Source organism: Lathamus discolor, chromosome 4 (assembly GCF_037157495.1).
Source record: "Lathamus discolor isolate bLatDis1 chromosome 4, bLatDis1.hap1, whole genome shotgun sequence".
Taxonomy (NCBI): domain Eukaryota; kingdom Metazoa; phylum Chordata; class Aves; order Psittaciformes; family Psittacidae; genus Lathamus; species Lathamus discolor.
In genome coordinates, this window is record NC_088887.1 from 7,685,552 (window position 1) to 7,699,940 (window position 14,389).

The following is a 14,389-nucleotide window of genomic DNA, read 5'->3' on the forward strand; positions in this document are numbered from 1 at the left end:
TTCTCCATCCAACAAATCATTATACCTTTGTTTTATTCTCTGAACCTTCTTCAATCTCTTTCCACACTTTAAAAATACATGCTGTAGAAGACCATGTTGTAATGACAGCTTGCAGCTAGGAAATTGTGTCCGGACTAACTTACCACTGCTTTTTGTCTACACAGAAGATAGCATGTCCCTTTTTATCACAGTATTACTTACACTGTCCCTTGCTTGTGCAGTGGCTTATCTTCCAAGACCTCCAATTTCCAGTCAGTGCCAACACTTTCCACTTTCCAGCACACTCAGTGGGTACATTTGTACCACATTTCGTTTCTAGAGACATGATATTGTATCTGGATGAACTAAAAGCCGTGCCTTGTTTGAATGCAGGCAGGTTACCAAGCAATCTCTTACTGCACATCATACTTTTGTCCCCATCATTACTGACCACTTTGCAGTTTTATGAGATTTGTTCCTTTTAGCAGCTACACTGTTAGTTCTGGACAAGTTAGTACTGGAACCAGTCTGCAAAGCAACACCAGGACTGTCCTTACTGAATAGGGTTTTCACAGTTATCACACCAGTGCTGAGATCAGTCAGCTGCTCATTTCTTACCATACAGTAATGGTAACTTTTCCAAGCTGGCATGCATGGCAAAAAAATAAGTGATCTCTCAGAATCATAGAATCATAGAATCATAGAATAGTTAGGGTTGGAAAGGACCTCAAGATCATCTAGTTCCAACCCCCCTGCCATGGACAGGGACACCTCACACTAAATCCATCTCTCCTATACAGTTATTTCTATCAGCCAAACCCCCAACCTAAACAAATAATTCAGGTGGATTTGTTTAACAAAACTGTTTTGGAAAAGGCAAATAACACTTTCATTTCATTAAAAAATTACCAAGTGACAAAACAAGCGCTAAGAATCCATAGCAATCCATAGCACAGAAGAATCTAGCTGGAATGCAACAAAAGCACCAGATTTATGCTGCTGAAGTCCCAGGCTTCTGCCCCAGAAAATGTAATTTTTTCTACCACAGTGAAGGGGACTCACCTGTAGAAAATCCAGACTGAATTCCGTAGTTCCTACAGGAAAACTGCTCCAGGACTTCGCCAGGTTTCATATAACTGGAGCCTATTGCTTTTTCCCTACACCACTGACAGCATCTTATTTCAGTACTACTACGTACTCTTTCCCTTCTCATCAGGTTGAACAACCATAACTCACTCCTCGCTGACAATGTTTCTTCCTAGGCATGTGGTCACTTTTACTGCTCCCATCTTTTCTCTCCGTAGTTAAGTGTGCACTCCTCTTAAGCTGCAGTGGACACATCTAGTCCCAGAAATGTCCTGTAGCCCCAGTGCAGTTTCCCAACTAGAAATTCAAGGAATAAAATGGAGGCTTACAAGTCCTCAAATGTTTATTCAAAAATGTCACATATGCGCCCAGCTTTGGAGACAAAAAGCATGATCTAGAAGTAAAGTGTCTGTTTATTAATATAATACCCTACAAACTTCTAATTCATAAATATGCCCTAACTATTCTATGATTCTGTGCAAGAGTATAAGATAACAGCAGGCTGCTCTGACCACTTAAGCTTCAGATGGAAGAGAGGAGCAAAGTCCCAGGTAAGTCACTTCCATGGAAAATACTGGCTATGGCTCAGAGGATCCAAGGTGCAATAGCTTATGCTGAAGTCAGCCATTAAACACCAGTGGTTCACTTACCTGTCACACAGTTCAAGTGCTTGAAAGCAATGAGATGAAGAGGTATGGGCACAGTACAGCCTGGTTATCTTATGTTTGGAGGGAACAACCACATGTGGCTTAAAGCCATCTCAGTATTTCTTGCTCTTTCTGACAGCAGCTCCAAAGTCTCCGGACCAATATATTTGTGCTGACCTTTGGGGCCTGTCCCAGCAACCAGAAATTAAAATAGACTGCTTTTACCTTGGATTTGCACCTATTGCTGAAACCCGGGGATCAACTTGTTACAGCAGCCACTGGAGAGGTGAGCACTATGATGGAGGGAATATTTCTGGTTCATTATCTTGAGATCATTTTGCGTGACTAAATGCAGACCTTGAGTGCATGGTTTTGTAGCGAGCTGTTAAGTTTTGACACTGACCTGTGGACACAACTTTCATAAAGGGCTGCCCCTAAGCCTAATGGTCTGTGGTGCAGTGGTGGTGGTCTGCACAGAGCCGGATGGTCACAGGGTACTGGCTTGCTTCCTTGTTTTTCAGCTGCCAAACTATATTAAAGCTAAAAATACATTGAATATTTTCCTTTCCTAATATTACTTTACCACGTAAGCAATAGCTGGACTTGCCATTAGGATGTTATCTGATCAGTAGTGGGAGGGGAGGCATGGGGGGGGGGAGGGTGACACAGGGGAGGGAGGCTGCCTCAGCACTGTGACCAAGAGGAGAGGCTGTTATGTTTCTATTTAGGTGGGTGATGAAAACCCCTCTGAATCCCAGTTTTAACCCATCCCTGACCACAAGTGCTGCTCAGCACAAGCCCTTGAGTTTGTGCATGCCTTCCTCTGCCCCATGCTGCCCTGTGGTTGTGTAAAGACCACTCGTGGGGAGTCTAATGCAGCCAGCAGGAGTGTGCTATGTCCTCCTCTGGTACTGTGCCACCAGAAAACGATTGAGCAGGTGACCTGGGCTCTGGGGTGTTGCACAGGGAACTGGGGTGAGGAATGGACAGCCAGAAGATGTCCCTGTGCTGGATTCCCTTCTGATTCTGCCCTGCTGACAGGCAAATGCAGCAGCCGCTGCTCCTCTCCCTCTACAGGGAGACCATGCCATCCCTATGATGGATTGAAGGTCTAGAGGGAAGTTTTGGGGTGACATCAAGTTCAAGTATGAGAGGCTGGAGAGTCTGCTACACATGGCATGCATTTGATTTTGAATGTTTAACCTCATAACTGTCACATTTGAACACGGGTTTGGATTGTCTCTTTTCTTGCATGTATATTGGAATAAAAAAAGGACCAGGTTGCCCTGATACCTCTATTCCCAGTGTTTTTTAACTAGAAATAACTGCAGCTAAGTGAATGAGGAAGTCCTATCCCTGGAAAAAAAAAAAAAAAGAGTAGAGAAACGCAGCCTGAAACTAGAGATGAAAGCCCTACTTAGCAAATGAGAGATGTAAAGGGCAGAAGCTATGAAAAGACACAGCATGAGCAAGCGGAAAATGCTTGGCCTACCTAATAATTCCTCCCAGACTCATACTAACAGAAAGTTTCTCCAGCAAAGCCACTGAATTTTGAAAGCAATGTGATCCTGGGGGAAAGCACATTTCTGGTCTTCGCTTTGTATTTTCACACAAATGGCAAATGTTAACTCTAAATGGAGAACGCATGCCTGGTGCGCTGGAGCCTTTCCTCTCTGTGCTCTCTTCACACTTAACTCATGCTGTGTGCTTGGGCTGGTTTGCCTAGCCCTGTGCTCTACTCTGCTCCTCCTTCTATCTCTTGAAACTCCAGCTCTAGCACTGGGGATGCCAGGGAGATGAAGCAGCTCCATTGCACTTCATTTCACTATTCTATTCTATGATTCTATAAGGCACTGCCTGTCCACCATTTCCATCCATTCTCTCTCCTCTTCCACAGCAGTCAAGAGCTCAAAAGGGTATCTGACGTGCCCATTCTAGCCGCAGGATGTACAGCAGAGCACACCTCCTTGTGCCCTTTCTACACCTCTTTTCATGCCCTTTGCTCACTCACCTTGCTGCTTCTGCATGGTAGTGAAGTCTTCAAAGGTGAGAGTGCGCACAGGAGGCCTCCAGAAGGCATAGGTCTCCATAATGGCTTCCAGCCCCGTCCTGTGCAATGAAAATAAAACAAGCAGAAAATAATGTCAGTCAGTTGGCAAGGGTATTGGCGCTGGGGAAAGAGGGCTCCGACCTCATTTGACAGGCTGCCAGCAGCCACCAAAAGGTCACCTTGGCATCCGTGAATTCCTCAAGCAAGCCTTCCTGCACAGGTCACCAGAGGAAAGTGCAATTCCCCAAGTGCAGGACTGCAAAAGTTCTTACAAGTCTCTTGGTGCCTTTTAAATCTTTTTATATTTAACAAATATCCCAAACTTTCTTTATGCACTGCAGGGGGCACATGACTGCCAGATCCTTAAAGCATACTTTATCATAAAGCAGGCATCCACACTTTGGGGATACAAGTTGTCATGCAAACAAAGGCGGTCTGGGATTCACAGAATCAGAGATTTTGTGAATTGCCTTTCCCCACCACTTTGTAGCTCTGGATGCTGTTTTGAAGTGCTATGGGAAACCATCAAAAAGGGAATCTCCTTGGTTTTGGAATTCACTAGAAATACATGAGATGCTTTTTATAAAAGATCGGTGGCATCTCTGCTTTGGGTCCCTAATTCACTGCAAAGACAGTACCAAAAAGAAAAAGACAAGATCAAGTGAGAACTTCTCCTGTTGGTCTCAGATTTGTTCTTAATTTCACCACAGAATGCTAGCTGTGCTGAACATCTCTAGTGAGGACCTAGGTGCATTATTAGGAAAAGACCCTTCTTTATGAGATAACCGCCTGGAGTTTCTTCCTAGGAAAGATTTCCCTCTGTGGAAGCTGCACATTGCTCCATTCCCCATTCCTCACCTTCCCCTGCCTCTTTTCCAGCAGTAGCTTATAGCCCTTGCACTGACTGAACACGACTAGAGATGCTTTGTCAAATGTGAGAACATATCCCCTTTCAGTGCAAAAGGCTCTAACATCCCCAGAGCCTCTCATCAGATGTTGAGCTGATACTGGAGCCGCCTTTTGCTTATGAAAATGTCTTTCTGCACGTGCCTCCACTCACTCAGTTAACTTTCCAAACTCTCCCCGGAAGCTCAGATGCTTTAAATACATTGGAGCTGGCAAACCAAACTCTGTATTTTAAGAGGAGGTTTAGAAGAGAGGTTGTTGCATGGTGTTTATTAGCTGCTAAGCTGTTAGAAGTAGAAACAGAAGACATCTCTGCATAGCAGTCTCACACTAGTGCTGAGCACATTACAACAAAACTATTTGGTTAATACAGTGGCCTCTGCCAGCTCATGGAGCTCAGAGACAACAAGGCAGCACAGAATGTGAGCCCATCTGCTAAGCTGGGCTCTATGTGCAAAAGCAGCTCTTTGACTACCGGTACCACCCCCAGGATTTCCTTTGCTCCCTTTGTGAGAAAGCCGCACGTGTTCAGGCTCCATCTGCTTCTCAACACACGCAGCTGGGAAGAGAACAGCACCTTTTTGCAGCCTCATGAAATGATCCCCAGTGCAAACACTGAGGGAGGACTTCCTGGTACCATACATCCAGGAGGCATAAAATGCCTTGACCAAGTTGCTCTGCAACAAGACCTGCTGTTGGAAGGACCTAGCTTGGTGATTAAAACCAAGTAATAGATGCAAAAAATGCAGATTGAAGTGTCCAGCTGTGCTAATCCAGCTGCTCTGCATCTGCCACAAGCATTGTGCAGGGAAATAAGGAGGCCAACTCTCTAAAAGCAGTGTTCGCAGTCTGGCTCAGACTTTAGATCCCTGTGCACATAACCCCACTCTGCACCAGCATCTGACTTCCAGCTCTGCTCTCCTGACTCCCTTCCAGTAAAATCCAAGCCCTAATGGGAGGTGGCTCAGTGAAACAGTCAATGTAGGTTAAAACTATTACCCCTGCCTCTGCCTGAAGCCTGCATCAGTTTCAGATCAGGCTTATTACCAGTTCTAAGCTTCTAGCTCTCTGTCTACCACTTTTCCCTGTATCAATTCAGTTCTTGCAACTACCTTAGAATTTGTACTTCTAAAGAAAAGGGGGGAAAAATGGGGGAATAATAAAAAGAAATTAAAGAGTAAATTAGCAGTTATATAGCGCTGTCAAGGGTTGGAATCCACTGTGCCTGAGAGGGCAGCAGTGGGGTTACCAGAGTAGCGTGAAAAGCTGCTGTATACCTGCCCTGTATGCCAGGGAAAGGAAAAATGTGACTGGGAACCCACGTCCTCCCACTCCAGGGGAGCAGGTCTAGAACAGCCCCTTTGTTGTGGACACAGTTCTGTCTACCTCCCTTTTCCACACTGCAACTGCCAGCAGCAACACTGTGGCTTCACTGGATTCCCTGATTGCCCTGGAATGCTGAGGGCAGCTCTCCAGCCACAGGTGTCTGAAGATTGGATGCCAAACTCCACATCTGGCTTAAAGCCACCTCTTTCCTCTTCCTGTCCCAAATGAGAGTCCTTTACTCACTCCAAGGTGTGCACATGATGAGCATGCCTTATAAAACACCCTCTCTAAGAATGTGGGTGATAGAGTTCAAAGTTGTGTCCAGTTCCCCTATGCACAAATTTAGGTCTCTATATACAAGATCACCTTTTTTTTCCTCTTGGTTTGTTCGCTTGTTTGCACAGAACAAACGTTATGGGTGTTTTTGAAATAGTATCTAAGCAGAACACATCCTTACAGAACTTTTGCATCCTTCCATGCATCAGACAAGACCCATGAGACAGCAGCTTCACATGCTAGCTAAACTGTGAGGCACCTTCCACCCCACGCATGGAGTCTTGTGGAAAAAGAACATGCAGCCATGCAGAAAACAGCTTTGGTGAGAAGGCACACCACCTTTTTGTGACTGATTTTACCACTCTAACCACAGCCTTTCAATATATCTTTTTTCTTCTGACTGTGATGTATTCCTATTTTTGAAAGAAAATGTTGAGGTGAGGAGGTGGGAATCAAGAAACTCCATTGCTGTCAACTCTAAAAACCCTCTCTCCCATAGCAGTTTATGACACTGATTTACTAATAAGATATCCAGAGCCACATCACAGACCTCCACCACAGGACAGAAGCGTAGTGCTTTTCTAGTCAGCAGAAATACTGAAGTGCTATTCTGTGTGTGTTCTAGCCCCTAACAGGGAAACAAACCCCACATTGCCAATGAAGAGACATTTTGGGACAGCAATGAATGCTGTTTTCAGCATTTCTGAACTGTCAGCAGCTTCTTTCTGGGCTTTGGTGAGGGCTGCTGGTACCAAATGTGATGGACATTATGCATATGTCATCCACTCTTCCTTCCAAAAACTGCACTGAAAAACTGACTTCAAACTGTCTATCAGGCCATAAACCCTCCCCTCTCACACCATCTTTATGAAGGAAGTAAAAAAAAGTATCAGAAGAGGACTCACTGCCAGCTTCATTTTAATAAGGTCAGTCCTTTAAAATGTATCCAAAATTCTCTCTTTTTTATTCATTCTTTTATATTTAGTGCTATAAAGTTTTAATAATAGGCAATAAATGAAACAGTTCCATTGTCTGAAAAATGAAAAAAGATGTACAGGCTATCTGTGCACCTCCATAATCCATCCCATATGGCCGACCTTGCCATTCCCACTGCACGCAGGATTCAGGTCATCATTGCATTGTTCACTGGGGGAGCCAAACTACTGGCTCCAAGCACCCTCCTGGCTCTCTTATCCTAGACAAAAGCTCAAAGAGCATTTCCAACACAAAGAACTTCTACTCACCTCAGCTGCCCACATCTGAAAGAAAAGTGCTATTGCTTGCTGTCAGCTTAGGGTTTTATTCTTCCATGACCCTGCTGCGTTTCCTGACTCTTGTCCCTGCAGGTTTCCTCCTGGATAAGGGGCTTCTGCAAGCATCCCACTGCCAGATGAACTCTACTCAGTCTCCAAAAAAAGGTTCTGTGGCATTAAATCTGCACCCTCGCTACACAAACATTTGGCAAGCTGAGCTCCATGTGTCAAAGCCTCTGGTTCTCAATCTCTTGAAGTTCAGGAAACCAAGTAATGCCTGCCTTATACATGTACTATGTAGGTATCCTTTCACCACCAGGATTAGTTGTCTTGCTCCACTTTTACAGATGCTTTACATGCTTTTGCAGATAAAACAGAGAGGGACCAAAAATGGTGTAGAAGGAGTCTCTAATAAGTGGGTAAGACTTGACCTTCCAACACAGGCTAACTCCATCCATCAGGGCTAATGGCTACATTACTGAACACCATTAGTTAGCACGGTCTGACTGCAAAACAATGTCCAGCTACCGAGTTGTTTCTCTCTGAAACACCTCACTGCTCCTTCTCCCTGCAGAAGGACTGGCACAGCCAGCTGTGAAGGAGACAGACATGCAAACAACTGAAGGAGATCCGAAAAGGGATCTGTGAAAAAAATTGCTCCCCCAGATGGATACAGGCAGTTCCATCATGATGGGGTGTCCCTAGAGCAGCAGGTTTTTAGCAGCGTCTTATACTAATGAAGAGAGACCGTAGTTACAAGGAACTATAGAGAGAGGCTGTGAGTTGATGGAAGTGAAAGATTTTAACTGGAAACTGGTTTTAAAAACAACAGTTGACTCCATAATTTCTGCAGCAGGCAACAACAGTGAAGCAATATCAGGATACAAAGTAAGTGAAGGAAAAACATCCATCTCCATTTCATGGAAAAGCCTCAACACAAAGCAGAAAGGAAATGTCCTAGGAAAGAAGTGGCCCAAGAGGAGTTCTCCGAAAACCTCTTGGATACGTACTACACTTGTCTGCTTCAAAAATGGTCCCTTTTTCAAATTACCCTGTTTCTTTCTCAAAGGAGGCCTACAATTTCAGTGGGATGTTCCCCACGTCCAGCCTGATGCACCGTAGCTAATCAAGGCTGCAAGGATGTGGAAAGCTACAGAGCATCAAGATCGGCACTCCAACTGACCAGTGATCCTGATGAGATTACAAATTCACAAGAGGAAGAGAAACTAACCAGCACAGTTAAGAAAAGTCCCATTTGAAGAGCCTTTTCAAGGCATGGCTTGGACCTTAATGCTTTCCTCCTTCCTATGTGTACATCTATGTACATGTCCTCTTTAAAGGGAGCAGCTGAGTATTAGAATGTCCTCCACTAGCTGACAACAGCAGTGCAACCTTAGCCAGACCACTGCTTGTGAGGCAGGCGCCTGACTGCTATATATGCTTGCAAATACCTTTGCCTGTTTTTTCTTCCTAAGGCCTCAGGCTGCTCTCTTTGATGTGTAATACCTTAAAGATTTTAATTCCTCTTTACATCAGCAGAGAGCCTTACTGAGCCCTCCCCACAGCTGCAGCCGTGTAGCAATTTCCTGCCCTTTCTTAAATCAATGAGCTACAAAGATCAGTAATTCCCAACCTTTTCAGGAAACTGTCCAAATTCACTGGGCTAGGACCTTATTAATGCCTTCCACGTTAATCTAGCCCACCATGTACCTGGAACTGCATCAATCCCTTTTCTAAAACCAGCCTCCAGTGCAGCTGTATCTCTGCAGACAGGGAAGACCTTGTACCCAGGGCAGATACTACCCACACACAGGAGAGCAGAGAAAAAGCCACATATGCTTCAACTATGAGAACTAATGGCCATGGCGCAGATTAAATAAGGTTGGTAACATATTTTTGCATAGCTATAGTAAGATGATAACAGAGGAGCTGAGCTAAGAAGTTGCTAGGTCAGTAAGATATCTTCTTTGTGAGCATTTAAATGAGTGATGGAAAACACAGGGCTCTTTCCCAATCGCTGAACACTTCCCATACCAATCCATGAATGAGGCAGTGGTTCTGGTGAGCACACACAAGAGGAGCATGCAAGTAAAAACTGAATTACAGTGCCCATGGGGACTGCAAATGAAGGCTATGCAGATGACTTTCACTCTGGTCTGCACGTTCAGAGCCTTGCTTTACAATCCTAGGGTTCTTGTAACATACTCGTATATGTCTAATTCTATAAATAATTTAATGTTTGAAGCCTTTGTCACACAGATTTAAAGGATGCCCCCAACATGTAGATCTGCAATATTTAGATCTGTTGCACACTCTGATGGATTCATGAATGGCAGAAAAAGTTGAGACTTTTTTGTTTGGACTTTCTTGTTCTTTTTTGAAAACTCCATGTCTTTTACTAATTCAAAAGGGGTTTTGTATTTAATCTCCTGGTTTATTATTGCATTTTTAAAATATAATGTATTCTAAATAACATTTAGGTTGTTCTACTTAATCCTTTCATAAAAATCCTGATGAAATTAAGTGACAGTCAAAGTGAAACAATTTGACTCAAAGTGAAACAATTTGACATCACTGGAGAGAAACTGAAATTGTTTGAAACTAAAGCATTTTTACACTTTTATCCTGGAAACCTATGAAAAAATCTTAGTTTTTATGCTAATGTAAAGCAACCATTTGTGCTCAAAGTTGGGAAATTTCCTGTGAAAATCAAAATTTAAAAATGCCATTCAGACAACTCTACATGTAATAAAGAACAAGCAAAAATATCTCCTACAACCTTCATTATTTTGCAGTGTTAGCCTGTGACCTATTTGTCTTCTTTACAAATGATGACAAAAAGATGCAATCCTACATGTTTCTGTCTCTATTCTTCAATTTTGTAATAAAAAATATATTTTTATAAGAATCTCTACAGTATCTTTAGAAGTTCATTTATTTTGCCCAGTTCTTTGGATATCATAGGACAATATCAGTAAGCATTAATAGTTTAATGACTTATCAGAATGCTTTAATTTTGTTTCTCAACAACAAATGGAAAAGCTCAGAGGGACACGAAAATGATAGAAATAAGCATAAACAAATTAATTATCCAGCAGAAAAAATAAACAGCATCAAAACACACATACAGAAGAAAATAGCCTTGAAAGTAGTGGCAACAGAAGAGGTTCAAAGGTAGCAGTGAGTGGGAAATTAAACATATGACACCAAAAAAATACAGTCACAGAAAAAAAATGTTGTCAAGCAGGAATTTCTTAAGCTGTCTGAGAATATCAAAACCCTCTGTCAAGGTTTGGGACTGCAGGATCCAGGCAGAGGTAGGAGCAGCACTGGAGGAGACTTCTGTAAAGAAACAGGGTCAGTCTAGCTGGCTAAGCTGGAAAGTGTTTTCCAAGGAAGCCATCAATATACGTTGGATCTGTTTAGGCAAGGTAAACAGTCCTTCAAATTCCTCTAACAACTAGTCTACAGCAAATTTCTCCTGTAAAAATTAATTGGGATCACAGAACACCTTACTCAGCCTGAAATGCATACCCTGTGCACTCGGCAGGGGAAGGAGAGATCAGTGAGAAAACACAAACAAGCTCCTGTTACCTGTTTCTCCCAGAATCTCTGAAACCTTTAGCGAAGGGGTTTCTGTCAATTTTTAATCTGGTGATCTATAAAGAAAGAAAGTGAGCATTGGTTATCTCTCCAAATAAGTTTCTTGCTTTCAGAAAGTAACAATAATTGATGATTATCACTCTTGCCCAAACCACCTGTACAGTGATCATTCATACATATTTCCCCAGACTTATATTAAAGTTGCTCTTCTGTTATCCATGAGCACCTGATTCAATCAGCAAATGAATGGTGCCAGAGGCAGAAATCTGGCAGTATCAGGAAACCTGGCACAGCATTGGGGCTGAGAAGCTGTTGCCAAAGTAGAAGCACAACTTGGGCCCAGGATATAACTTCGCAATGGCCATGTGGTTCAGGAAGCAGGTATTCTGCTCAGGTTTAGCTGGTATCTGGGGTCATCCCAGCCTCAACACTCTGGATATCTAGCAGCTGGATGCACTCATGGACCTTCAAACACTGCTAAGGAGAAAAGACAAGGCACAGGCTACAGCCTTCAAAGACAGCAGCTGGCCACCCAGTCACATGCAAAAGGTGCTGCTCTTCTGGTCAGCATCTGGGTGGCCTTTCAAGGGTTTTCTGGTCTGGAAACCATCTTTGTTTTACTTTTCCCCCCCTCCTCTAAACAAAGAGAATGACAACCAGACTGAATGCTTTGGGGAATCTTCCTTCCTGCTGTATTTTTAGGCACAAATTCCATGCTGGTAAATATGGAAAATAATACTGGGGGTTTGACCTTACAGCCTGTGGTATCATACTCCCTTGTCAGCTATTCCCCAATCTGGTGCAGCATGAATGCTTCCCTCTGCCAGCCTCAGTCCCTGAGACCCTGCCTCTGGGGTGAAAAGAGAGTGAGATCTCAAGATCCTATCAAATTTGAGGTGTTTTTGCTGAAACTGCTCAAAAAAAAAAGATGAGTTTAATACAGACTGATCTGAAGCGGATTTGCAGGTGGTTTGCTTCTGTCAGAACGAAGCCCTTACTGTGGGTATTAACCTCAGATCTGGAATGCAGCTCCTATTTTTGCAGAAGCTTAATTTGTGAACTTAATTTCCGCTAGCCTGACTTTGCAGCTGTCCTGGGACTTGTGTGTACAGAGACAGATATGTTCTGTGGAGGATGGAATTACAGCAGAGGGAATCCCTGTGGTGGATTTGCTAACATTTTACAATTGTTTCCAGAGACACTTCTCCCAGTAAGACAAAGTTTACAGCCACTGGAGGGCATGCAGGCATATTCAGGGGATTTCCACTTATTTGTAATGAAAAGATTTCCTCAATCCTGCAGAATCTCCTTTACTGGCATTATAAAAATGCCCCCTGAAAGAAAAATTAAACCCCACGTGTTTGGAATCCAGAGAAACAGAAAGAAATTTCAGTGCTTCTTTACAGTGAAGCAGCTTATCGAGCCAGTGCCTGAGAGGTGCCCTCCTTTGGCACCTCCCATATCAGTGTAATTATGTCTTACAAGTCTGGTCATTAGGGAAGAATGACAGGCTTATTTCTTGTCAATTCTCCTTTCTTTTTCTTCTTTCTATATCTGGGCTACAGTTAAAAGTCTGTGGAGTACATGCATTTGGGTGAGGGGGGGGCAGGAAATTTCCAATGCTCCAATGATTGGAGCAAACCCCACCATCATGTTTCAATATTTTTTTTCTGCTGGAATAGTTGATCCATTTTGGATCCTGATTCAAGTCATTTCAAGTGGACTAGACTGAGAAAAATCTAGGAGTGGGCATTCAGAAGCAGTCATGAGAGTGCTGTCAGGATGTTGCTATAAACTGCCCTAAAGTGATCTGACATGGGTCTGTCCCTCCACCCAAGAACACTAAATATAATGACGTCCACTGTGTTCATGAAGTCATTCTCCAGAAGAACATAAATCATCATGGAAAAAAAGAATTTCTTCACTGTTTCTGGTTCAAGACTCCTCTGCAATTTATGGCAGTAAATAGTATAACCTATTTCCCTAACAGGCTTGATAACAGGTTATTTTTCTTCCAAGACAGTTTGTACCCTCATTCTTCTAGCTTATAACAATACCTTACACTCTTTAAACAGGCCCACTATTAACACAGCAAAAGTTTCAGCAACTGAGATTCTTGTTCACATAGCTGGGAAAAAAATACCTAACACAGCCCTTTTAATGCCCTGACAACCCCCACCCTAATAAGGAGGGGAATGGCAGGAAAGAGAAATGGGATGTGCAGAGTTACCTCTCACTTGAGAATAGAATAGGGAGTATGTGTATATGAATAAGAGAAAAGAAGCACACTGGGCCCGAAGCATTACAGAGGTGGTATGAAGGCTAATAGGAATCCTTAGGCAGAGGCAGATGGCAGATGAGCAGTATATGAGGAGACTGCAAAGGGAATGGATGAATATAAGGAGCTTATACATTTATGTGTGCAGAGAACATGCCTGCAGAAGCAATGAAGCAGGCACCTCCTCAAAGACTAGGACACCATCTTTCACTGCCCACTGAAGGAGAAGGGGGAGCAAACATATAATTCACAGCACAGGCTTTCTAAATCTCCTTTCTTTGCTGGAGTCTCAACTGCTCACATTTTACTAACAATTAATTTCCACTTAAAGATACTGTATCTTTGGGGAAAATATGGATAGTCAGAATATTCTGTAATCAAACACTAGTGTGCACTGAGATTACATTTGTTAATGCCATGAAGACTAGTTTGAGAAAAAGGGCAGATCATTAACAGCATCAAGGTCTATACAGAGAGGATCCTACTGTGGCAACATCTTTTCCTTATGATATCTGAAGTCAATAGTAACACTCTCCACTGGGAATTGTGCAAGATCTGAATCAAACATGAATTATGCCTTATCACGTGCAATACATGGACTGCTGCTGCTTATGTTCAAAGGCTTCTTTTATCAGCAAACTGATGAGATTGTGCTCCTCTAAAATTTTTTTGCTTCACTGCTTAAAAAACCAGCTATGTGTTTTCTCTGTGAGATAATAGAACTGGACTAGTTGTACTGCCTTAAAATTACAGTGGGGATAGGACACTCCAGTTTGTACCATGAAGCAGCAAGGCAATGTGAACACAATCTCTTTATGGTTGACATCACTTACCTACTTGACAATAAAAACTACAGGCACCTTATCTGCAAGGTGTTTTCCTGGCTCATGCCTCATGTCTACACACTGTAGCAGAAATAAAACAGTGAACCCGTGAAAGATACACTCTTCTTGAGCTACGTTTCTCAGCAAAGTTAACATCTCAA

At 43.0% G+C, this 14,389-nt stretch overlaps 1 protein-coding gene across 1 annotated transcript in view; it reads right to left on the minus strand.

Moving 5' to 3' along the window:
• Positions 1-14,389, minus strand: part of TBX15 (T-box transcription factor 15) — a 50,662-nt gene that overhangs the window by 12,831 nt on the left and 23,442 nt on the right. Inside the window, exons 6-7 of the mRNA XM_065675637.1 lie at positions 11,118-11,182; positions 3,724-3,821 (exon numbers count right to left, since the gene is read on the minus strand). Of these exons, the coding sequence (XP_065531709.1) occupies positions 3,724-3,821; positions 11,118-11,182 (163 nt within the window). The remainder of the gene's footprint in view (positions 1-3,723; positions 3,822-11,117; positions 11,183-14,389) is intronic.